General features: G+C 38.3%; 1 protein-coding gene across 1 annotated transcript; it reads left to right on the forward strand.

Annotated features, from left to right (window-relative positions):
* Window positions 1-2,416: 2,416 nt before the first annotated feature.
* On the forward strand, window positions 2,417-24,418 carry LOC108678564 (mannosyl-oligosaccharide 1,2-alpha-mannosidase IA-like). Its single transcript, XM_018167018.2, has 10 exons — window positions 2,417-3,073; window positions 5,572-5,790; window positions 16,563-16,742; window positions 17,759-17,972; window positions 18,280-18,427; window positions 19,060-19,272; window positions 19,503-19,647; window positions 20,100-20,216; window positions 20,552-20,675; window positions 22,972-24,418. The coding sequence occupies exons 1-10, from the start codon at window positions 2,507-2,509 to the stop codon at window positions 22,986-22,988; spliced, it is 1,944 nt and encodes a 647-aa protein (XP_018022507.1). The 5' UTR covers window positions 2,417-2,506; the 3' UTR covers window positions 22,989-24,418.
* The last annotated feature ends 684 nt before the right edge of the window (window positions 24,419-25,102 follow it).

Below are 25,102 nucleotides of genomic sequence, written 5' to 3' on the forward strand. Positions count from 1 at the left end.
GAAAGGAAGACACTCGAACAGGAAAGAAGCTGCTTACACTGTACGTCGGCCGCCCGCACGTGTGAGACTGAAAAGAAATGTACGGAATCCTTCCTACAATAAATCGTAACCCCACAATTAGGATTAGGTCACAATAGGATTAGGCGCTCGGTCACAATATCCCTAAGGACGCGAACTCCCATTAGACTTCTGATGAGCACAGACACGCGTCAGAAGACCTCCTGATGAGGGACAATTTATGATCGTCGAAATGCGTAATTACAGAAATTATAACAGAGATCAGGTTGAGAGTTGTTTCTAACCCCACAAGCTTTAAACACAGTCGAAAAAGGCAAAAAATTAGTGGTTTTAGTGGAGTGTAGAACTTGATACAGCGCGGCCGCAAAAATTTGTTCAATGCCAAACTTCCATGCAAATATCGAAGAACTTGTTCTGGAATCAATTACCAAAAATTCTCTACCATGTATAATTCAGAATTGTATGCCACGTGCCATTTGTCGAACAGTATATTCAAGATTGAATCCAAACTGACATATGTCGATGCGCCACCAAGGGCATCGTCAGAATTTTTTTTCGTTTCGTTTAGAACTCGAAATACAAACGATTTGTTTGGCTCCATAAAAAGCCACCTACCCCAGCTTACTTTATTAACTTTTGAATAGATTAGTATGAAAACATAACTCGTTGGTGCAAATGTTATTAGAAATTTCAACGAGTCGTGAATGACCGAGTGGTACGCGATTGAGTTAAACATGCGTTTTCACGTTCTGCTGGTCCGCGTTCGATTCTACCTACCTCGAAGTCTGTGAAAATATCGAAGTGGTCTATTAAGATCCCTCAGACACTAATGAGACGAATTTTTGTTTTCCCGCTTATAATTTCGTAAAATCTAAATCGATTTTGAGTATTTTGTGTGAGTTTGCGAAGTCAACTTTCTAGCGCATTAAATTGCCTCAAAGGGAGCGCAGCCATGCACCACCAATTTTGTGCACCAATAAGCCCTGAATCGAACGCCTTGGATCTCTCCGGACCTACACCAATCAGCCGTGCACCACTCGGCTTTGTACTCTTCCGGCCTTGACCACCACCTGCCGTGCACCACCAGGGCATCGTTAAATTACGTAATTTTATGTTCACCGCATCTGAGGTTAGGTTTCAGGTAGCGTAGTTCTGTTCCAAAATTTATTGTCCTTCGACAAGTGGCCGTTCGATCAAGGGCTGGTTCGACCCACGGCCTAGGTACGGACGGCTTAAAGTGTTGAAGGCTACGTTCCGGAAGGCAGGAATCATGATGGTCCATTATATCCAGGGCAGTGGTGGTCTTCGGCAGGCGACCCGCCTCAAATACCCTACCGAATCGACACCTTTCCGAACTTGCCTGTGGACTCAAACTCAAAACCTAACTTTACACTCAACTTAACAACTTTTAAGTAGGTACTATCAATACGCCGCGTTAGGAATTATCACATATTTTTACATTACTTCGTTTTCAATAAAAACGTAAAAACGCATTTTCAAGCAACCCATCAACTTATAAATTATTGAAGGACTTATTAGTTGTTAGGTTACTTATAAAATGCGTTTATTAGTTTTATTTGAAAACGAAGAAATGCAAATATCTGTAATAATTCCTACCGCATCGTATATAATACCTACTTACATAAGTAATATTCCAAAATTCAAGCAAATCCGTTCAGGATTGAAGAACTCATGGGTTGTTAAGTTGCTTAAAAAATTTGTTTATTCGTTTGAATTGAAAACGAAGTAATGCAGAAATCTGTAATAATTCCTACCGCTTTGGATTGATAGTAGCTACTCTTATTCGAAAATTCAAGCAAATCCGTTCAGTATTGAAGGACTTATGAGTTGTTAAGTTGCTTAAAAATGCGCTTATTTGTTTTAATTAAAAACGCAGTAATGTAAAAATATGTTATAATTCCTACCACAGCATATTGACAATACCTACTTATATTCCAAAGTATAAGCAAATCCGTTCAGTATTGAAGGACTTATGATATGTTAGTCCGCAGGCGTGTTCGGAGAAGTGTCGATTCGGTTTAACATATTTTATTCCCTAAATAGGTGAAATTCCGCCATTTTCTCTCATAAATTGGATAAAGTATGTAGATAAATTTAGTTTCAATGGAATTTCAGAGCAGAATAATGAGAATAGCATGCACAGTCAGCGAAATTTGTTATGTACAAAACTCGCGGCAATCATAAAGATGAATAAAGAATGATCGCAACAAAATCTTCCGCGTAAATCGATTCCCAAAAAGATAATCGTTACTTGCTGTGTTTACTCAATGAAACTTGACAACCAAAAGGTTCAAATTCGCCACAGTAAAGTTACTCTAAATCAGGGTAAAATCGACTGTTGACAAAATTCGCAGACGATTTCTCCCATTGCCGTCGACGTAGTAACTTCATGTCTGACAGTGGCTTTGAGAGTGCGGTGATGGAAGTGTTGCTGCTTCACTTACTAGTACGTTAATTTTTGACAGCCATGGCTTTCGGTGGGATTCTTCCCCCGACAACGAAACACAGAAATGCTTCTTGGTCACTTAGAAGAGCTATTAGATCAAAAGAAAAAACTCTTCTCTGTGTAGCTGCTTTTGTAATATTATTAGTGTGCATAGGACCAATATTTTTCCTGCCAGATTTGAGAGGAGGATTGAACAATCGCGTTGATAATGTATTCAAAGTTTATAAACAAATGCAAAAAGTAGGCCCGGAATTGATATTACCTCCCCCGCCGTTGTTAGAAGATAATAGTGGTAATGTATTACAACCGCCAAGAGTTTTTCATCGAGGCATTGATGACCTACATCAAGATGATCGTGAAAGACTTCGCGAGAAAATGGAGCAAGATAACGAATTCAGAAACATAATCGAAAAGCCACATGTTGTTAAAGGGCCTTCTTCAACGCTTAGTAATAAAGTGGTGAATGTAGGTCAGATTGATGAGAGCATCAGACTAGTGCAAAATGCTGCCTCAGGAGCTACACCCGTTGTGCAGGGAGGTGAAGACAACGATCCTGTTGCACGTGAAAGGAGGGAAAAAGTTAAAGAGGTTAGTGTTTACACTTTACAGAAGGTTCATGTTCTTTTCTTTGTGTGATGTTGAACCTTTTTTTTTACAGTTAGGAATAGTTACAATTTTTTGTCATTTTTGAAATTACATATGCTTTTTAGTTTCTATCATTAGGCTATGTATCATTTTTATTATTGATATTTATATTGTGTTAGATTCTTAGAAGCCTAACTCAATAACTGGAATATTGGGCTGAACTGCTGAAGCCACCCATGAATTGGAAAAAAAAAATAAATAATAATAATAGCGGTTTCAGCGTTATTAGGCCGTAGGTCTGTCGCCGATTCTTAACATCACAGAACATTCACAGCATTTTGCGGTCTCGAACTCGCAACTCACTTCGACAATTCTGCTGTGCTTAACCGCCCGGCCTCCTTGCCGATTCTGACCAGAAACTGGCGCACAGAGCTGGGATTGAACCCGCGCCTCTCTAGTGCGTCAATCTTGGTACTCTGAACTTTAACCACTGGGCCACCCTGCCACTCAGGGTGCCTGCCTGTGCATCTGGCCAATTTCTCCCATTCCTATGGCTATATCCATTTTCAAATTTCTACAGTAAAAAAAATGAGATAAATAATCTTTTTTCACTTGTGGCCTTTCAAAAATCACCTGTGAAATGAATGTTTTTATCCAAGATTTTAGGAAACTTCTGGCCATGGAAAAATTTATATATTCTTGGCCATTGCTAGGGTAGAAACAACCTGCAAATCAAAGAAAAATGCCATTCTTTGCATTCAACTTCATCTGTTTTTATAGCCATTACCTAATTTTGATTCATGGAAATCATATACAATCAAACATGGCAATACGGGACGGGTGGGGTAAATCGGGACAGTTGTCCCACATTTCGTAGAAATGTTGTAACAGCCAAGCTAATCAAAATATTGCAAAACTAAAAATAGTGGCATGAAGTTCAACATTTCTACTATCTATGTTGCATAAAGCAAGTTAAGAAATCATACATTTACTACCTCTAAAAAATCCCTGAAAAAGTGTGAAAAGTGAGATTTTGGAAATGTACTTTTGCTAAGGTCTGTAGAAAAAAAAAATTTGCCATATCAGAAAAATTTTACTTACATAAAAGTTGCACACAGGTGTTGGCTTAGAAACATGACTGACAGAATTCAAATGTCTCATTCCAAAAAAAATGGCTTTCATTTCCGCCAATAAAAAATGGAAAATGGCAGCCAATAAGGGACCAAAAATTGCAGCCTATAAGGGACACCCCCCTGGGGTGTCCCTTATAGGACACCCCAGGAAAATAGGAAAATTACCATATATAACATATTTTATGTTTGACAGCCTATTTATGTTTTTTCTTTATGTTTCAGACTCTACAGAGTCTTATATATGGTAATTTAAAATTATTATATCTAATTATAAATATCTAATTGTTGATAAAACTGCAGGCTGCATGATTGAGGCTTAACATTTCTAAGTTGTTCAAACTACATAACTTTGAATTAGAAGCTACAAGCTGCTATAAAGAAAAAGGATTTATAAATCTTTTTTACCAAGTCATAGATAAGTTTTGCATGAAATTTTCAAGTTTACCTAAAAAGCAATAAATCTTTCACTAGAAAATCAAGGATATGAAAGCATGTTAATTTGGTTTATGGTGAAGTTACATCAAAGTTTCAATGCTCTAAGCAAGCTGTCAATAGCTATGAGAATGCTAAAAAGAAACTCATAGGGTTGGGAAATTTCAGCAGGAGAAAAGTACCATAGAGAAGTGAAATTTGAAATTTCCTTGTATAATATTTCCAATTGAACCAAAATATATCTATACACGACTGAAGCTATGAGATAATAAATTCACTAAAGTTACTTAATTTTAGAGCTCTGATATTTTAGCAAATAGTAGCAGTTGTTCAATCTTTTGTTGCAGATGTTCAATTTTTGCTAAGCAATCTGTTCAAGCAGCTCTACCTGCATTTGATATTTTTTACATGCACTTCATAACAACATTCACGTTATATACCCTCTGTGGCATGACGAGCCCTGCTCATTTGTGTGACATGCCCTTCTTTGTTGCGTTACAGAGGGTGTTCAGGTTGCGTTACTTGTGTTACACCCTCTTCTCTATTGCGTTACATGCATTTTGCTATAAATTATATGCATTTCACTGTTGCGTTAAATGCTCTTTACTGTTACAGCACATGCGCTTGACTTGCATTACATGTCATTCTTTGTTGCGTGATCATCCATCACATTTGTCACATTAGCTAGTTACCTCTAATTGCAACGTTCTAGGAAGAGGTTCTCATTATTTTGTAAGTGTAAGTGCATGTGAATTGATTGTCACATTAGCTAGTTACTGCTAATTGCAACGTTCTAGGAAGAGGTTCTCATTATTTTGTAAGTGTAGATGCATGTGAATTGATTGTTACATTAGCTAGTTACTGCTAATTGCAACGTTCTAGGAAGAGGTTCTCATTATTTTGTAAGTGTAAATGCATGTGAATTTAATTTCGCAGATGACCTTACATGCATGGAGGGGCTACAAGAACTACGCGTGGGGCAAGAACGAGCTACGTCCCATCAGCAAACGCGGCCACTCGTCCGGCATCTTCGGGCGCCAGGACATGGGCGCCACAATCATCGATGCCCTCGACACGCTCTTCATCATGGGTCTCACTCAGGAGTACCAAGAGGCTCGGGCCTGGGTCAGCGAACAGTTCGACTTCAACAAAATCGTGAGTGATTCCTGCTCAGGCTTTTTTAATCCTGTGCTTATTTTTTTTCTTAGATTCACTGCGCAATTCACAATTATGCAGTGTTTTATTTTGTGTCTTTGATGTTATCATTGATGTTAGTGTTTTCAATGTTCACGCAATCAGGTGGTTTTTAAAAAAAAAATTTCAATTGAATAATTCGTTCCGGGAAATTTAATGCTGTTTTGTATGCATTTGGTACTATCCTTCAATATATTGGCATTTAATTGTAGTTAATTAATTCGTTTTGAGTAATTTTGATGGAAATTTCTTTCGGTTTGTCTGGTTATGGAATGGAGTTGCTGCTCATACGCTATCTGAGTTTTATCTAATCATACTGAGATAAAGCATCAGCTGCTGCTCAATTGCCTTGACTTTTATCATCATATCTGACATCTTCTGTGAACCACGCTATTACCGCAGGAAAATATTCTCCCCCAAATGAAATGTCCGATGGATTTATTTTCTAATCAAAGATAACAGAATCTTACTGGGATTGGCGAATGTAACCAAATTGCTTTCGTTTTTTTAACCGTGAAATTTTCACTGCGCGGAATTGCCAGAGGAGAGCAAACGTGTCCTGATCTCTTCCTTCCCTGAACAAACGTGTCTCATCTTTTTTTGTCAATTCAGTAATTCCGTTTTCTCATTTCCCTTCTTTGTCACTCTCTGTCTCCTCTACCCCATTTCCTCACATATCAAATAGAACCGCGCTTGTTCCCCACTATGCAGGCTGGATTCTTTCAATTCAGTGTTCATAATCATAAGTCCAATAACGTGGACAGAAGCTTGCTATCCTTGGCTCGCATTTCTTATTCGCAAGTCACTCGCTGTCTAGTGGCTACTCCGTGTAAGCTGCATGTGAGCATCTGTCCTGCTCACCCTAGCTCTTATTATACCATTACCTAGCCGTGACTTGGTTGCATTTCCCATTCAATAATCGAGTACAGTTTACTTGAACTGCTCTCATTGCTGTTGATAAAAAGCGACGCAAAAGTTCAGGGATTTGTTTAGATTCACAGCATGTGTGCGTGTGCACGTGTCTTTATTTTAATTTTGAATCAGGAAGAAAAAAAGCTAAGCTACACGTAGACATGGTATTTAGTGAATATTGATGTATAATAACAGATTGTTAGGAAATTTGAAGCATACATGGCCTTCTGCGTCGTGGTAATGGAGTTGTTGTGTTCTCTAGGCATGGTATCATAATTTGATCGTAAGGGTTGACAGTTGTATCTGATTTATTGCCATAATTAGATAATAATTGTATTTATCGCTCCCGAAATCGCTATGTGCTATCGTAGTACATTACTCACTGTTTGTCTCAAAACTTTTTTTTAAAATCTTCGAGCTTTAAACCTGATTTTATGACAAATTCAAATGCATTTTGAGGGGAAGTTGTTCAGTACGACGCGAACGCTATTTATTCAACGGAACTGTAGCAAAGACGTGTTGAGAACCCACTTTCTTTAAATCTTTTGTTTGATTCGTGACTATTCCGTTTCTCATGTATAAAATGCGGCAATTATATCAAAATATTCAAGTTAGAACTAGGCCGCGCGAAGGCTAACCAAAGATTAGAATCTAAAATACACCCATTAATTCTTCTTTTGATGTCAAGTTCTGGCTTGTCAATTGCGTCACTGACTAACAGGTCAGCTTTTATGAACTAAAGAACACCTGAGGCTCTTTGCCTCACTCGGCTGCTGTGGCGAGCCTTGCCACGTGTGATGCCACTTTCCAGCCTCAGCCACTTAGCCGTACAATAGCGGGGGCTTAGGACACAATGGACATCGATTACCAAGAACGTACTGTGATGATTACCAAAATAAAAACGTTCATGTTTGATTTCTTGTTTGATGAGGGAATTGCAATGATATCCTTCGTGTATAATACATGAACATTTGTAGTGAAATTGCTGTTTGGCTAGCTTCATTCAACAGCCGCTCAATACGTTGGGAATGCAGTTTTTATTCATAAAAATATTTAGTTAAATTGCTGTTTGGCTAGCTTCATTTAGCAGCCGTTCAATACGTTGGGAATGCAGCTTTTATTCATAAAAATATATACTGAAATTGTTGTTTGGCTAGCTTCATTCAGCAGCCGCTCAATACGTTGTGCAAACGGACGAGCCGTTCTATTAACGGTGCAGTACTCTTGACTGCTATGATAATTAGTGGTTCCTTGGTCCTGCATGGTTTGGCTGTGTGATCTGTTGTTGTGGCCGCTGCTGACATCAACGAACTTCTTATCTCTGCAGCTAGTGCAGGCTAGTGTGTATGTGTGTTGCTAGGCGGCGGCGTAACGCCCTCCCCACACACACAACGTCTTGCACTGCGTAGGTCGCTTCGTATGACAGTTCGTGAACGTCAACCTTCGTTCCTAGGCTACGCTAACGATCACATCTCACCTCGACCTGACATCGATCTTCTGTACTGTGGAGCTCTCGATGTATATACTATGCTGCACAAGTTGAGAGTTTGATGTTGGTGGATATGTGACAACACTACTTGTATTGAATTGACTATCACGTATAGTGGACGTTTGGTTCAATTTATATTTGAACGAATAAATGAGTTCAATATTAAATAATTATTTCAATATCGATATTTAATTTTTCGTTTTGATTTGTTTCATGAAGTAGTTATAAGATTATATGATGCCTACATGACATGAGTACGAGCCATGTTGTGGTTGAATGTGCCTGACAACTGTGCTTTAATTCCTGCCTTTCCCTCCAGTGTCCATGACACTACTCTGAAGTGTTGTACAAGATTTTTTTGCCTTTCAGAAGTATAAATAGTAGCATAGGCAAAATGCAAGTTCGGCACTGATCAATTATATATTGATATAAATATATTGATAAAATTCTGTATATATATTGTATATTTTCTGAATATATTTTCTTTCCGTTGCTTTCATGTGTTTCTGTATTTTTTTCCCAGCCAGTCTAGGCCCCGAGATGTCGAAGGTGTCATATTTAGTCATACGTAGGTTCATTTTGACGATTTTTTGCATTTTAGCTTCATTTAATGGCTGGACGTCCATTGTTTTGCTTGTTGACAGTGTACTTCGGTGTCACATCAATAGAAAATTTCGATGGTCGTTTAACAGTTGCTCGCGAAGCGACCAAAATTAACTATACGTGCGTCATGTAGTGAGAAATGGATGTTGGAGTTACCATTGCGTCACGACATTGGAATTCCAGAGATGAATACGGACCTGGCCGCGGCTGTATGCAGCAACATCCGTTGGTTGATCCACGCGTAAACTATTTACCGTCGCTAATAATTATTCTACCGTCGCTTTCACGGAAAACTTGGTGGAAGCTTTGGGAGAGATTTGATTCGTTTGTGTGTCAATACTTGATCGAAAATTTAACTAGAACTGGAGCGGAGGAACTAAGAAGAAGTATCTTTGCTGGTTCGTAGTTGGATCAAGTCTTGAAAGGCTAATATTTTGAACAATAACCGAATCTTGATGATCGAAAGGTTTCATTACACTACGAGGACTATCTCGAAAATGGCCAACTACCTGCATATGCAAGCAAGTTATAACAGTTTTTTAAGTCGTGCTAAAAGGCGGATTGCCTAATTTCACAAAAAATTAATTCACATTTTAAATTTAATTTTTAACAATTTTCATGCTCTGCGGGACAAACTAGGCAAACGTTCTTGTATGATGAGAACCCATGATCAATGATTTTGGAAGGAGAGCATATAATTTCTTTTTGCTATTTAATTTCTCCATATTTTTTTATCCGAAACTTATTTTCTCACCAATTCAAAAAAGCTTTCGAGAAAAACTTGAATCAGATTGGTAACCAGCGCCAAAAATGATTTAGAAAAATGTAATTTCTGTTGTAATCTTTCGAAGAGAATTCTTCATGGGCTTTTTAGCGCATTTTCTTATTTATGGAAAAAGGCGCTATTGTGTTGGTAATGTCCGTCCGTCCGTCTGTCCATGACTTCACGTTTTCGTCGACGAGAAAATGCGCTCTCTGTCACTCACTGCAGTGAGTACTGAGTTATGGTGAACATCAACGAACAAATTGTAATAGAAATGCGATGAGATGTTTTCTTTTTAGTATTTTCGAGTGTAATAGAAATGCGATGAGATTTTCTTTTTAGTATTTTCGAGTGCCTTTGTTTGAGCAGCAGCTGTGGGTTGCTGCTGGCACAGGTGTTTTGTTCAGTGACCAATGGCTGAATACCTGCCCCACTGCAGCAGGTGCTATTATCCAACATATCTTGAACATTCAGAATATACTTATTTGGTCACGATTTAATCCAACATATATATTAATTTGAACACACAGTATATACATGTATTCGGTCACGATGAACGTGATTCTACAAATCGTAGAAAATGTTTGTATTTGTAGATACTTGTTTTTTCTTTATTAAGAATTATTTTCATGAAATTAAACTTTTATAGATAATCCGTATAATGGGAATTTAAATCTCCTATAGCTTTCAGTATTTAAATTTTTATATGTAGCGAAAATATATGAATTGTTCATTTTTCTGTTCGATGTTCAACACAAGATTTAAACTCAAGCATATAATTAGAGTTATGGAAATTTCGTAAATTACAATGTTTTCAATCCCTGTGCTGAAAATCTCATTATCTACATAAACGAACACCAACGAAAAAAAACAGGCATCAAAATTTTTAATCAAATAGGTCTTCAAAATTATGTTGGTGCCAAATCATTCCTATATATATATATGTCATCCAAATATTAAAATTTTAGAATTGAAGGCACCGTCTCAGCACTAGTCAAAGAAATATTGGGAAATAAAACTGGAATGATTATTTATCATATAATATATCAACTAAAGAACAACAAGAATAAAATAAGAAAGTTTTTTTTGCGAAGTACAACATAATTGATCTGAGTTAATGAATCCTTAATGCACGTGTTCCAAAAAAAAAAATTATATAATTCTTGTTAAGCCAAATTTTGAAGTACAATTTGAACCCACCTCTTTGACCTATGAATTTTACATACGTTATGGAATGATTTAATTTCTTGTGTTCAGCAAAAAAAAAAAAAAAAATGTACGGAGTCATGTTACTAGTCATCCTTATGATATATTTTCAATTTTATGAGATCTCAAAGATGGCGTTTTGTTTGATGCACACATGTAGATTGCCTGCCGCTCAGACAATCGGGTCAAGAACAGCAACTGTCGCAGCTATAGGCCCAAAATCTTCGGAAATTTTCCATAGTTTACTAATGCTGCAGTTGAGTTCAGAGAAAATTGAAGACCTTGATTTTTGGGAAGGTTTAAAGTTAAACACAGGCAAATATGATCCCAACAAACTTGTTGATACGGAACAGTTTCGATTTGAAGGCAAATGCGGACAGCCGTCTGTGTGTGTGTTGTGTAAAAATTTTTTTAGCATCCCCAGACCGCTGTTGCCTGCCTCGATTGTACTTGGTTAGTATTTCAAGACTGGATTATTTGTTTAACGAAGTGTTTAATTACTAGTATCATTTTATGATCATTTAGTTTCAATCTCTAAGTTTTTGGCCTGTCCACTTTTTACGAAGTCCAATTGTTGAAAATTTTTGACATGCTGCTCTGAAGTTCCGTAATTATCTTACCAACGCCAAAGTACTAAGATCAACAGTAATGCTCGTTAACTTGTATCTCATTTTTAAAGCTCTAAATTTTTAGATCTGCGCATCGCTGAAGAATATTTTCAAACAAGCTGCGCCGGAACATGAATAACCCATTCATATGAGATGGAATTCGCACTCTCTTTCACGATGGTCGTACTATATTACGTCAACGCCGGTACTTCAGCCTTTTATTACACTGTAGGCACGATCATAAACAGTGCACAATAATGTTATAAGACCAATGAATAGATGGTAAATTGATGCTCTCTCTTGATAATTTATCATTCTGTGACTTTTGGAGGTTTTATAAGTTAATATATGAGCAAGCTCGTTTGAATTACGATTGAGCATTTGCATTTTAGGCGTATATATGTAATGGTTATTTTAGTTAATGTAAAATTTAAGTCGTTGTTTATAAGAGAAAAATTCGTGTCGGATGACCTCAAATCCAGACATTGAATAATTCAGGTACAAATAGAAATGGTGTAATTCTCACCGCAATGCATTTGCTCAGGATACGCTGGGTGTGCTGGATCCCAAAATATGTTCGTTTGACACTTTGACTGCATGCTTTCAAAATTAACCTGTGTATAACGTCGCGTTGACTGCACTCACGCATGTATAAATGTTAATCTCATGCACTTGGTCTTGACAGATAGACGGTTACAAAATTGCCTTCGGTTAAAAAAAATGCTAAAATCGTGATCGATGCCCACTAAATTATCGAAAATCTGCCTTTGATATACCTAATGTAATTTTAAACTGATGTTTCTCACGTTCGCTCATCCACGTGGCGGGGCATGCTTTAGGAAGTGCAGCTCATGAAGGTCTATTCGACCATGCACAATTTCTTCGCTAGCTAAATCGCCCCTATAGGGTTCATGAAGCTTTTTTTTTTTGTCCTGATAGAGCTTAGTTTATTCTGGCTTATATTGTTATATTTATACACATCGTTCCATTCTTTGTGCTGTTGCTCATTCTGGCTTATATTCTTATATTTATACACATCGTTCCATTCTTTTTGCTGGTGCTTATTTTCGTCAACGTACCCAGTAAAAATTTTTACCTCTAATTTAGATCACCAAGTACATGAACAACTGTTGCATGCGTTGTTCCAGCGTGGTCGATTGGTGGTGCTTATAGTTTGGCTTTACATCTTTAATGCAGGTGTTTGCAAGTGATACTGAAAAGAATCTTGTGAGCTTCTTTGTTCGTCTATCTCTGCAAGTCAAATGAGATGTAGGAGCTCATCGAGAATGCAGTACCTTAGTTGGTTGATGTCGCATGTGCACTTGTGTGTGCTGCTCAACCATAGTGGCAAAGCAGAGATTTTTTAGAATCAGTTTACTTTTAATTTCCTCATTTATTCAAGATCTAAACCAATTTCTTATGTATGATGATGCTGGTATCCATGATACTTTACTCAGTTTACTGGTCTACTTATAGGACTCAAAATGAACTTGAGGGAGAGTCTAAAAAAACTCTCTGCTTTGCCAGTTTGCCACTATGTGCTCAAGAAAGAAGTCTTTCTCTCAGCGCATCGAACATTATAAGCGACATTCAGATAATAGCTTATTTCTTGCTAATAATGTCAGACAGAAAGATTTAGTCGAGGAGAAATGAGTTACTAAAGACCAGAAGATAAATTACTATATTGTTTGAGTGATACTTTCTATCTCATCTCTCTTTATCTTCAAGTTTCGAATAAATTTTAAGCTCGAGAATATGTATATGAATATTATTTTTATCTGCTAAAGTTTGTCGGGAAAATTAGTTGGAAGAGAAACAGATCAAATGGCGAAAAATTCATTGTGTGGGCTGTCTGTTTCATTGTTTGCCCGTAGTCGTTGAAATAAATTATTGTGACAATGAAGAAGGCTATTGTACCGGATCATCCCGAAGATTTGAGATGCTATAGAAAATTTTAGTATCTTCAGTAGAATATAACTATACAAACAAACTTCACTGAGTGGGGGATTGTTTTGTTCCAGATTATTTTGTTCAAGTTTTTTTTGATAGCCTCTTTAAAATTATTTATTGACTTCAAATTCGTTTGTAACGCTCATTGAAGCTGCAACTACGACGTATTGTTTTTTTGATAGCCTCTTTAAAATTATTTATTGACATCGAAATTTATTGAATTCAAATTCGTTTGTAATGCTCATTGAAGGAGCTTGAAGAATAAGAGTTATATCAGCGATACGTATGTGTTGGTAGATATATTCCTGTTGTATTCATGATAGCAGCGTCTGTTGCAGTATTCCAAACAGTGTAGTTCAAGATTACTTTAAACTACACTTATTATTAGGTTACTCATAGAGTTCGATGTTTAGCTTAGATAACACTTTTAGTACAGATGTACGGCACAGGTGTGGGGCAACTAATCTACGAGTTGTTCAATAATGACGAGCTCAGCTTCGAATATGGAAAATACATTAATTTTAACTCGGTCTTAGTTCACGTAACTGTTATTTGCTCACTAAACTATCCTATTTTGCACTTTGTTAGATGTTAGTACACATCCAAATCCATAGACTAAGTCGAATAAATCGTAGCATTGGTTTAGAAAGTAATCGCGAAGAGTGCGCTTGGATGTTCACACAACACCTCGCGACACATGCAAACGCCCGCTCAGTTGTATCGCGAAGGCTTGAGTTTGCGTCCATGGGCTGCGGTCGTAAACTTTATTTTCCGGCCCACTGTAATGGAAACAGGAAGCCTAAGCGTGGCACTAGAAAACTCAAGTCAGAAACAATCGCCAGGTTAGGTAAAACGTTCGTATATCACCATCAACACAGCAAATCAGTTTTCTGTACGATCTTGACGAAAAAAAAGGCAGTGAAGGTCATGGACATTGATGCAGTGTTCCCAAGTGTGAAGTGTATCGAAAATGCGTGGTAACATTTTCAGCTAAAATTGGTAGTAGATGTGACTTGGAAGGTCAAGATATTAATTGCTAGATTAATAACTGCTCATTGAGTTGAAATTTTAAACCGCTGAAAAATGTCTCGTAATTGGTATCAATTGCATCTTATAGCGACAACAAGGAATAGTTTTTATTTGATTTAATTGCTGAACACAACGATATCTTATATTTTTTCATCTTATGATAATTAATGTTTGCCTCAACTTCCTCTGGCTTACTGATGATGCACCGATGACAGTTGATGCAACTGATAGGTATAAGAGATCAGCAAATTTCAACCATCTTGACGCTGCTTGCCTGCCGTGGCCCCGACACTCGCGGCTTCTCCACACATAAGACACAAGTCCAGTGGCTCAACTGATAGTGCACTGATGACAGTTGATGCAACTGATAGGTATAAGAGATCAGCAAATTTCAACCATCTTGACGCTGCTTGCCTGCCGTTGTCCCGACACTCGCGGCTTCTCCACACATAAGACACAAGTCCAGTGGCTCAAGAGGCCGAGGTTGTTCGGTCCGAGTGGCGTCGTTTTAAAGCAGGCGTGTCCTTAGGGCTGCCCTCGCGCCTCTCAGCCTACTTGCTCGAAACTCTCATCTTCGGAGAAACATTAAATATTCAGGCGTATAGTTGGCCTCGTTGCGACCCGTATTTTGCACAAATTTTTTAATATTAAAAATAAGTGGTTTTATTAATTTTTTTCCGTAAATATATGTGAATAATTTATTAATCCCTTGTGAGCAATGTTTCAGCCAATACTTGGGTAACACCTTGCATGCTGCTATTTAGTATGCACCGTCACATCACCAAATTGTGCTCGGGCATTCAATGCTGGGAGGCTGCTGATTTGTACCCTATTTATTCCTTATAATTATTTGCACTTAATTGTATTTTTATCGAAAAATTCTCGTGACTAATTTCGTATAGAATTACTGGATTTTGGTGATTTTTTTTCTGGTCTTTCGTTGTTGTGTATTTTGGATTACAACAAAGTACGTTTCATTCGAGACGACTGCGAAAATAATTTAATTTAAGCACTTCAAAGGCCGACACCAGCGCAAACACCTCCCGTGTTCATTGCAATTCTTTATTATTAACAGTTTATTAGTCTCAATTTAATTGAAGCTCGTTACTCTCCGTAGATGTCGCCTGTCGATGCAATTGATGTCGTCTCTCCTACTTTTGAGCGTAATAAAATAAATGACTTGTGATACCACAAACAACAAGGTTAATGGCGACAGCTAGTAATGTATGTAATAATGTGTTAGTGAAGCTAAAATAAATCGTGTGATGAGACACGTAATCTGAGCAGCCGTCGGTTGCGTGGTGCTTGCAAGTATCAAAGATAAGAAACTCATCACTTGCGAGGTCATTCATGGGATACAGCAAGAGCTGCGCACTGCTCTTGCTAAGCTGCGCTTAGATAACAAACATGCACAGCTTCAGCCTTCAATGGGACTTTCGGACCTGTGTAGGTTATGAACCTCTTGCATCATTTCGCATGGACGAAGACTTGTCTCTATACTTCTATAGCGGCTGCTTTCAAATTCACATGGCGTATGGCTAAGATTTTAGTTCTAGTTGCAGACTGCGATGCTGGTAACGAGTTATGAATATGTATGAATTCTGATTCGTATTACTTGAGAATTCTCTTGTGCGTTGTGTGAAAATGCCAGCTAGTATTCCATTGTTTCTTTGCTTCACAGAGCCGACAATCCCATATGCATTTTGGTGTCACTTGGCTTCAGCTTAGAGGATCGCCTCGGCTTATGGCGCACTGCTCAAGTGCCTCACTGACTGCTTAAAAAGATTTCAGTCTTTACATTTAAAAATATTCTACTCATGAAATGAGTAGAATACTCAACTCATTCTACTCAACTACTCATGAAATGTGGCTTATTACTAATGAACCACTGAAAAGGGACTTGACTAATGGTTATTTTTACGCATTCGTGCATTGTGATGCAAATATTATTCCTTGTAATAGATGGTAGGAATTTACTACTATTGTTTGCATTATTATTATGTTACTCTTGGAGTTCGATGCTGGAAGGAAAGTTCCATGAATCGTGAAAACGGATTGTCTTAAAATCTTTAGAAAGATATATGCTCATAAACTAATATTCCTAGTTTAGAATTAAATGAATCTTTCATGGCTGAGTAATATTGTGTCACGAACCTGTTTCTTCCATGCGCAGTCGACTGAGATGTCTGTGTTCGAGACGAACATCAGGTTCGTAGGAGGTTTGTTGTCAAGCTACGCTCTCACCGGCGACCCTATGTTCCGGGACCGCGCTCTGCACGTCGCTCGCAAGCTCCTGCCCGCCTTCAGTACACCTACCGGCATTCCGTACGCGCTCATCAACGTCGCTACTGGGGTCAGTGGTGACTTATTAAAGATAAGTCATCTTGATTTGTTCGTCTGAAAAATTGTTTGGTGACCTGAAAAATTAAATCAATGAGTTCTCTGGTCATTAGTCTTAAGATAAGTCAGGTATTTACCTACTTAAATTTTTAAAGTACGTCATTTTGAATTGTTCGCCTGGAGAATTGTTTGGCGACCTGAAAAATTAAATCAATGCGTTCTCAGGGCCTATACTTTCAAAACTCGCTAAGTGAACGTAAGTACTTACGCTCTATTTTCTTGTCTATGATTGGTGGATTTTGCTTGGAAGGCCGTCAATGATAAGCTGATGAACTTACGATCTCTTAACTTTTTTTTGAAAGTATAGGCCAGGGCCCATACTTTCAAAAAAAGTTAAGAGATCGTAAGTTCATCAGCCAATCATTGACGGCCTTTCAAAAGTTAAGAGATCGTAAGTTCATCAGCCAATCATTGACGGCCTTTCAAGCAAAATCCACCAATCATAGACAAGAAAATAGAGCGTAAGTACTTACGTTCACTTAGCGAGTTTTGAAAGTATGGCCCCAGGGCCATTAGTCTCAAGATTAGTCATACAGGTCATTAGTCTCAAGATTAGTCATATAGGTTAACCTTCCTTTTTAGCTGACCTGAAAAATTGAATCAATGAGTTCTCTGGTCATTAGTCTCGCTCAAGATTAGTCATATAGGTTAACCTTCCTTTTTAGCCGACCTGAAAAATTGAATCAATGAGTTCTCTGGTCATTAGTCTGAAGGTAAGTCACGTATACACTGACCTTTTTAAAGAAAATAGGTGTTCTTGATGAGTCGTACATTTATGAGAATACAGAGGTTGGATTCAGTTGTATGATAGCGCAGATTTAGCGTGGCTGTATAATGCCAGAGTCTGAACTCGTGGTTGTATATGCTAACAATGTTTCCTAATTATTGCAAGACAAGCATCGTTCAGCAGTCTATCACGACGTCTTATCACTGTCCTTGGCGTGCGTGACTTTCTGATCGTTGGTGCAGGTCGCTAAGAACTATGCGTGGGCGAGCGGCGGCTCAAGTATCTTGTCGGAATTTGGCACCTTGCACCTGGAGTTCAGTTACCTCAGTGACATCACGGGGGATCCTGTCTTCAAGGAGAAGGTCCTGCACGTCCGAGATTTCCTTCAAAAGATTGAAAAACCTGGCGGACTATATCCTAATTACCTCAACCCAAAGACTGGGAAATGGGGGCAAAGTAAGTTAACGCGTGTTGATTACATATGTTTTACTATATTTTTTAGTGGAGTGTTGTAATAAATTTGTTATACACAGTTATGAAAGATCCATTGCACAAAATTTGGTCAATTCTTTCCTCAATGCGTTCAAACTTGAGTTATTAGTGGAATGAATGTTAGATTGAGTGATCTTGGATTATTTCTCAAAGAATATCAGAAGTTTCTGTCATCATTGGCTGCTGAATCCACTCTACCTGCAATCTTCCTCCTCGCACCTGTTTGCTCTGAGCCTGCAAGACTCTCCTGTTAACCACAATTGTTTCGCAGGCCATTCGTCCATGGGTGCGCTGGGAGACTCGTTCTTTGAGTACCTCCTGAAGGAGTGGGTGCAGTCGGGCTTCACTGACGGCACAGCCAGGGACATGTATCTCGACGCCATGCACGGCGTCACCTCAAAGATGCTCCAGAAGAGCAAGTCAGAGTCCCTCACTATTTATTTTCAGTCTTTTGGATGAAGGTTTTACATGCGCCTTAATTTTTAGCCTATTGGTTAATGCAGATGCGAATTCACTCATGCGCTAAGCAGTCCTTGTGAAACTTATTATTCTGGATGAAGTTTAGACTTTGTTTTTATGCCATGGGAATCCATATTGAAGTTCGAGCTTATTTGGAATTACGTTGGATTGAAAATACTAAAAATATAATATGACTGTCTTCCCATCAAGCTTATTTTGGAATTGAAAAAAAGCCATTTTAACTGCACCGCACCTAATAATGTCTTAGTTTAACGTTAATTAATATTTGAATTAAGAAGCTTATATCTGCGAGTTTAACTTTGAGTTTTATTTGAATTAAGTTGCTTATATCTGCGAATTTAACTTTAGGTTTTATTTGAATTAAGAAGCTTATATCTGCGAGTTTAACTTTAGGTTTTTTCTGAATTAAGAAGCTTATATCAGCGAGCTTAAATTCAAGTTTTATTTGTGTTAAGAAGCTTATATCAGCGAGTTTAAATTCAAGTTTTATTTGTGTTAAGAAGCTTATATCAGCGAGCTTAAATTCAAGTTTTATTTGTGTTAAAGCTTATATTTGGGTTGGATGTTGCAGAGGCGGTTTGACGTACCTAGCGGAGAGCAAGTTTGACCGGCTGGAGCACAAGATGGACCACTTGGCGTGCTTCACGGCAGGCATGTTCGCTCTGGGCAGCCAGACCATCCCCGCTGCTGGGGCTGAGCACATGAACATCGCTAAGGAGCTCGGCCACACATGTCACGAGAGCTACGCCAGGACATACACTGGACTAGGACCTGAAAGCTTCAGGTGAGATTTTAGAATTTTTGCTTTGTTATTCATAAATCAATTTTGAATTTGATAAATTGTAAATTTCTTCGTTTTCTTGAAGCGTCGTGAATTCATAGAAATCATGACCTTCTTCTCTTCATCTGCTGCGAACGTGGTAAATTCATAGCAATTATATTCATAGCAACTTCTTCACGGTACTTGCCGGTTGATGTGCACCTGAATAATTGATATGGAATTTGTCTGTTCAGATTTTCTGACGGAATGGAGGCGAAGGCACTGAAATCATCAGAGAAGTACTACATCTTGCGACCAGAGGTTCTCGAGGGCTGGTTCTACCTCTGGCGGTACACTAAGGACCAGAAGTATCGAGACTGGGCCTGGGACATGGTGCAGGTGTGTTATTAACCCTCTATCGCCATATGTCACTCTCCGGGAACATAACTTTCAACTTGAATTATACGTAAACTATTGAATGTAGCAACCTGAGGACGTTTGCACGCAACAGAGAACATTTTAAAGTTGTCGAACGTGGCGGCAACCATCAGTGCAAGTCATTTTGCGCTCACTAGAACGTATGCTTTTCGGCTAGGCTTGTGTGACAATATTGCTCTGGTTACTCATGTCAGGCAGTAGAGTGTTAATTGTGAGCAGTAATAGACTGGTGGGAGATTGTTTAATTTATTCGGCCGCAAACTAATTGAAAAGTCTGGCACAAATGAAGAACAAATTGTTACCATTATATAAAATTCACAGTTATACGTGTCATGCGTAGGTATTCATGATTGTTTTTTATACAAAATGTAAGAATAACTAGTGATTTTTACTACAATTGCTTAAACGTGCAGTCTCTGGAGAAGCACTGCCGAGTGGAGGGCGGCTACTCGGGCATTCAGAACGTTTACCTCGAGAACAGCCACAAGGATGACGTGCAACAAAGCTTCCTCTTCGCTGAGACTCTCAAGGTTCAGATTGTCATACCCATTCATATCTTCTTTGTCTATCTTGATTAAAAGTATTTGAGTATGAATTCGTTTTGTGTTTAGTTGAATTAATTCATCCAGTTTCATGGTAGAAGTTAGGCTATTGAAGTTAGGTAAAAGAAGTGTTTCAACATTTTTACTTGATAATTGATCGATTTCCGGTATTTTTTAACGTCAAATAACTGAGAGTATGACGAACGAATGTACGTAGTAGGTACTTTGATTAATTATTGGATTTAAATTCTTTTTCATAATTTGTAGGTTAAATGCCGAGAGTTTAATATATTACTTGATAATGAGCGAACTCTTGTTTGCAGTACCTGTACCTGATCTTCTCGGACGACTCCTTGATAAGCCTCGACGAGTGGGTATTCAACACCGAGGCTCACCCCATCCCCATCCTGAACAAAAACTCCTTCTACAGAGCGGCATCTGCTCCAGGTAATTATTAATGAGACTTGAGATCTTGTAAAACGACCGATGTAAACTTATAGTTTGAGATGTCGCTATTTGGAACATGGATCCATTCTCTAAACGATTTATTTTGTCGTCAAGTTTTGGATGTTAACATGAATTGTACAATGTTTCTTGCGTGTGCTGTTGTCGGTGTACGTCCATGACTGTGATCCTTTCCTGAATTTTATATCTTATTAATTTCTCGTTCTGATTTTTTTGTGTGATTTCGCCTTCAGAGTCATAACGCATAAAGAAATGATCTTCTAAAATTGTTCGTTTTATCAATGGATCATTCGAATTGATGCTAGTTATATCGAGTGGTGCGCATTTTTTCTTGGGTTTTAGTCGGATACATTCATGGCATTGCTTGGGATACGTTAGCACATTTTCCGTCGACACTTTTAAGTTCCACGATTTTCATTCCCGCCACACAATATCATTAAGCTTTCCATTTGTTGTTGGACTTTCAATAGCGATGTTGACTGCTTGTTTGTGCTTACCGCAACAGTTGTCACCGCCGCTGCTGCGTCTGCAAGCTACGCTGAAAAGTTAACTTCGTTTGTCGCATTCGAGCAATGATGTACGAGTTCCTTTATCTAAACAACTTTTTTACGGTCCTCTCTATCCCGAATACTAACTGATAAGAACGTATCTCTTGCTTGTGCTCCTGAAGTATCGCTCACTCATCAGTGGCCCGTTATTTACAAGGGGCATCCGGAAAGTAGTACCCGTATGGGAATTGAACAAAAGGAAGTAAACATTAACAAATGTAAACATGTTTATTGAAAAGAACATGTATGACACTACTTCTCTACATAATCTCCGGACAAATTTAAGCATTTGTCGTATCGTGTCTCGAGTTTTTGTATGCCAGTGTCATATGCCTCCGCCGCCAGTTTCTGGGATCGGCAAGGTGTACTGCTCATCGATATCATGACCCGTGGAGATACAATCAATGCCAATGCATATTGTGCAACATTAAAAAATTACGGCGGGCAATTCAAAATCGACGGCGAGGTCTGTTGTCTACTGTCGTCATTCTCCTGCACGATGATGCCAGGCCGCATACGGCTCGGATGACACAACAACTTCTCCAAAAATTCAAGTGGGAAATTTTCGACCATCCACCCTACAGTCCGGACTTGGCTCCTTCAGATTTTCATCTGTTTACGAAACTCAAGGACTTCATGGCAGGGACAAAGTTTCAAAATGACAAAGAACTGAAGGAACACATGACTGCGTATCTCAATACACTGGCGGCAGAGGAATATGACACTGGTGTAATAGTGTCATAGTGTAATACATGTTCTTTTCAATAAACATGTTTCCATTTGTTAATATTTACTTCCTTTTGTTCAATTCTCAAACGGGTACTACTTTCCGGATGACCCTCGTGTATCCTTGTAACCGTGCTTCCCAGAGTACCTTGACTCAGAGTACCGTGAGCGATGATCGAACCTGGTATTTCCGCCGGCCTACAGCACATGATCAGTCCAGGGCCAGCCGGTAGATGTGGCAAAGACATCATCTTGGATCTGTTCGTAGATCAACTTCCTTAAATCCTGCTCTTCATCGGACTTCTGCAAAGTCTTTCCCGGTCCTTCAGTTCTTGATTCATCATGTTTTAAGTTGATCGATTTCGTTAGCGATTCGTCGATCGAGATTCGTTAGCGATTTTTCTATCGTTAACGATTCGTTAGCGATTTTCTATCTGCAACGGCTGCTCCGTCACTGATTCTGCGTAGTCGTTTCATTCTTTTATTAATGCTCGTCAGCCTGTCGTACTCTTGATCAAGAAAAACGACCACATCTATCAGAAGTTTTTCTCATCGGATTATAGTTCATAATTTTTGCGAAGCAAATTTAATTTTTTCGATGGAGGTGGACGTTAGGTATGATGAAACCATGGTGTTTTAGGCAATAAACATCTTTCTGCTTATTGAAAGCATTTTTTTTAACACGTATGCCTAATATTTTATCCTACTAATGTCTAATTTACAGTCTGATGATGACGTATTCTCACTAAAATAGGGACACATTTTTAAAGAATTTTGGAACAAACGGCAAATAACCACCTTTTCCTCAAAAATTCGGTGTTAAAAATTTTTTTGGGACCTGTAAACATTCTACCGGCGTGTCTCGTGTTGGTTTGTGTCGTAATCAGTCTGTTATCTTCTCGCTCATATTCAGTAATAGCAACCATGAATGAATCTTATTTCGATGTTTAAATATTTGACGTCTATTGCTTTTGTGATGCCCTAATGTTTCTATATAATTTCAGAACTCCCTGCAAACTGACGACAGCCTTGTGTTGAGAACACGACAGACCCATCCACCTCGACCGTCATGTCTCTGACGACCGTTCGTTCTGGAAAACGCTGATTTGACTTTGAAAAAATCTTCGATGTCACAGTCATAGGTTAAGTAGACATGAATTTATAAACACCAGCTTTATTATGCGTTCGATTGCGCTCGCCGATGTTGAAAATAAGTATATGATGGCATTTTTACTTGCTGGAGATGAGGGATATTTTAGTCCTTTATCATTGCTCGGATGGTTGGGGTAGCGCTCCAATTGCTCGGATGAAGTTTTCATGCGTCGCTAAACGTTAATTAAATAATACTGGACGGTGTGTCTGGCTCACTATTTATTCAAGACATTTCACTCCGATGGGTATGCTCTACATTTTAGTTCATCCTAGACACTTAATGATGAATGGACGAATTCTTTATTTGATTACATTTCCGAACATGCGTCCTAGTGCCGAGCTCCCAAATGCTCGTTCGTAAATTGCGATGTTTCATGACTGTTAAATTGATTTCATTTCTCAATGATGGAAGTCCGTATCATAATGTGCTGCTTGAATTATACTTTTCGTATGCTCATTATCAATTGACAATTGAATAGAACCCGCATCGTGAACATTCAATGCAGGAACGAACATCACGCTTGAGTTACATTGATCATGACAAAGTGAGCATTTTACTCACTGGTTATTGTAGACATTTGTCCGCATTTTAGCGGACCACTTGCAATTCTAAGAAATTCATGGAGTTGACATGCAGCCTTATATATGTGTTGAAATGTGTTTGTTACTGTCCAGTTATGCCGCACTATGCTTGATTGCCGCCTCTGCGGCTGTGATCAGCAGATGGGATGCAACAATTGAACTCTGAATTGGAAAATTGCTCAGCAAGTCAATTTTTTCCCGGAGTAGCTCCACAGGAGCACGTGGCTTAAGTATGGTTTATTCAGTGTTCAGTTCCAATTCATTTTCATATTGAATCATTATTTTGTCTTTTGAGTGTGTGGTTAATATCTCGTTATATTGAACAACTTGGTGCTTTTCAATCAGTCTTCTGACAAAATTAGTTTTGCTTTGCTCGCTCTAATCGTGACTTTCGGCATGCGCATTGAAGGATGTACTCCGCTTTTATCGAGCATCGCTGTAATGGAATTTTTTAATATGGCTTAGCTTCATTTCCGACCCCAAGACTGTGGAAACCTTATACAGAACAGCTACTGAATTTATTGCCGTCATTTTTTTTTCTAACCGGAGCTATGAAATGTTATAGAATAGTTCATTTGGTCAGTCAGTGAAAGAAGTAACTTGTAATTTATTAAAGAATTAATATAATATTTATTTTTAATTGTATTGAAATAATAATCACATTCCTGCTCAATGGCATCCTAATCGGTCGTAAAAATATGGTGACCGCACAACGTGCTTCAGAGCATCCTATTTTTTATCCCTCGTTATCCGTGAGCGGAGAGTCGAATGGTAAATACGAATATAAAATAAAGGTATTAAGTAGCAGTAGCCATGCCAGATTAGGTGCAGGGGCCATACTTTCAAAACTCGCTAAGTGAACGTAAGTACTTACGCTCTATTTTCTTGTCTATGATTGGTGGATTTTGCTTGCGTGGCCATCAATGATTGGCTGCTGGACTTACGATCTCCTACATTTTTTGAAAGTATGGGCCCTTGTCTCATTATCTATCCCTTCATGTAGATGCGCTCATAACAACGCGTAGAGTAGCGCTGTAGCGACGGTCTTCGAAAATTGCATTGCTCGTACGCTCAAATTTGACTCAAATTTCTCGCTTTAATTTCTATTCAATTAAACACTGATTGCAGTCATCGAATTAAGAAATTTAGGTAGCACGTTGAAAATTGTCAATTATAATGAAATTCTACTACAGAATGGTAGTACTAAATGGTAAATTCATAGTTTTGAATTGCTGTATCTCGTGTAATTTTTTAAATTGCCATGTGTCTACGAATTCTTTTGTATTTTGTTGCGATTAATATGAGTAAAGTAGTTAATGCACGGATAATATAAATGCTGAAAGTATTATTAATCATCGCTTTTGAAGTGTGGTGTTTGTGATGATCGTATTAGAAATTTTT

The sequence above is a fragment of the Hyalella azteca genome, unplaced genomic scaffold, assembly GCF_000764305.2.
Source record: "Hyalella azteca isolate HAZT.00-mixed unplaced genomic scaffold, Hazt_2.0.2 contig16984, whole genome shotgun sequence".
Lineage (NCBI taxonomy): Eukaryota > Metazoa > Arthropoda > Malacostraca > Amphipoda > Hyalellidae > Hyalella > Hyalella azteca.

Excerpts from the sequence above, each read along its gene's own strand:
- LOC108678564 (XM_018167018.2), top strand. The coding sequence starts at position 2,507 with ATGGCTTTCGGTGGGATTCTTCCCCCGACAACGAAACACAGAAATGCT. Across the intron at positions 16,743-17,758 it reads TCATCAACGTCGCTACTGGG|GTCGCTAAGAACTATGCGTG; the intron begins GTCAGTGGTGAC and ends TCGTTGGTGCAG. Across the intron at positions 19,648-20,099 it reads GGGCCTGGGACATGGTGCAG|TCTCTGGAGAAGCACTGCCG; the intron begins GTGTGTTATTAA and ends TTAAACGTGCAG.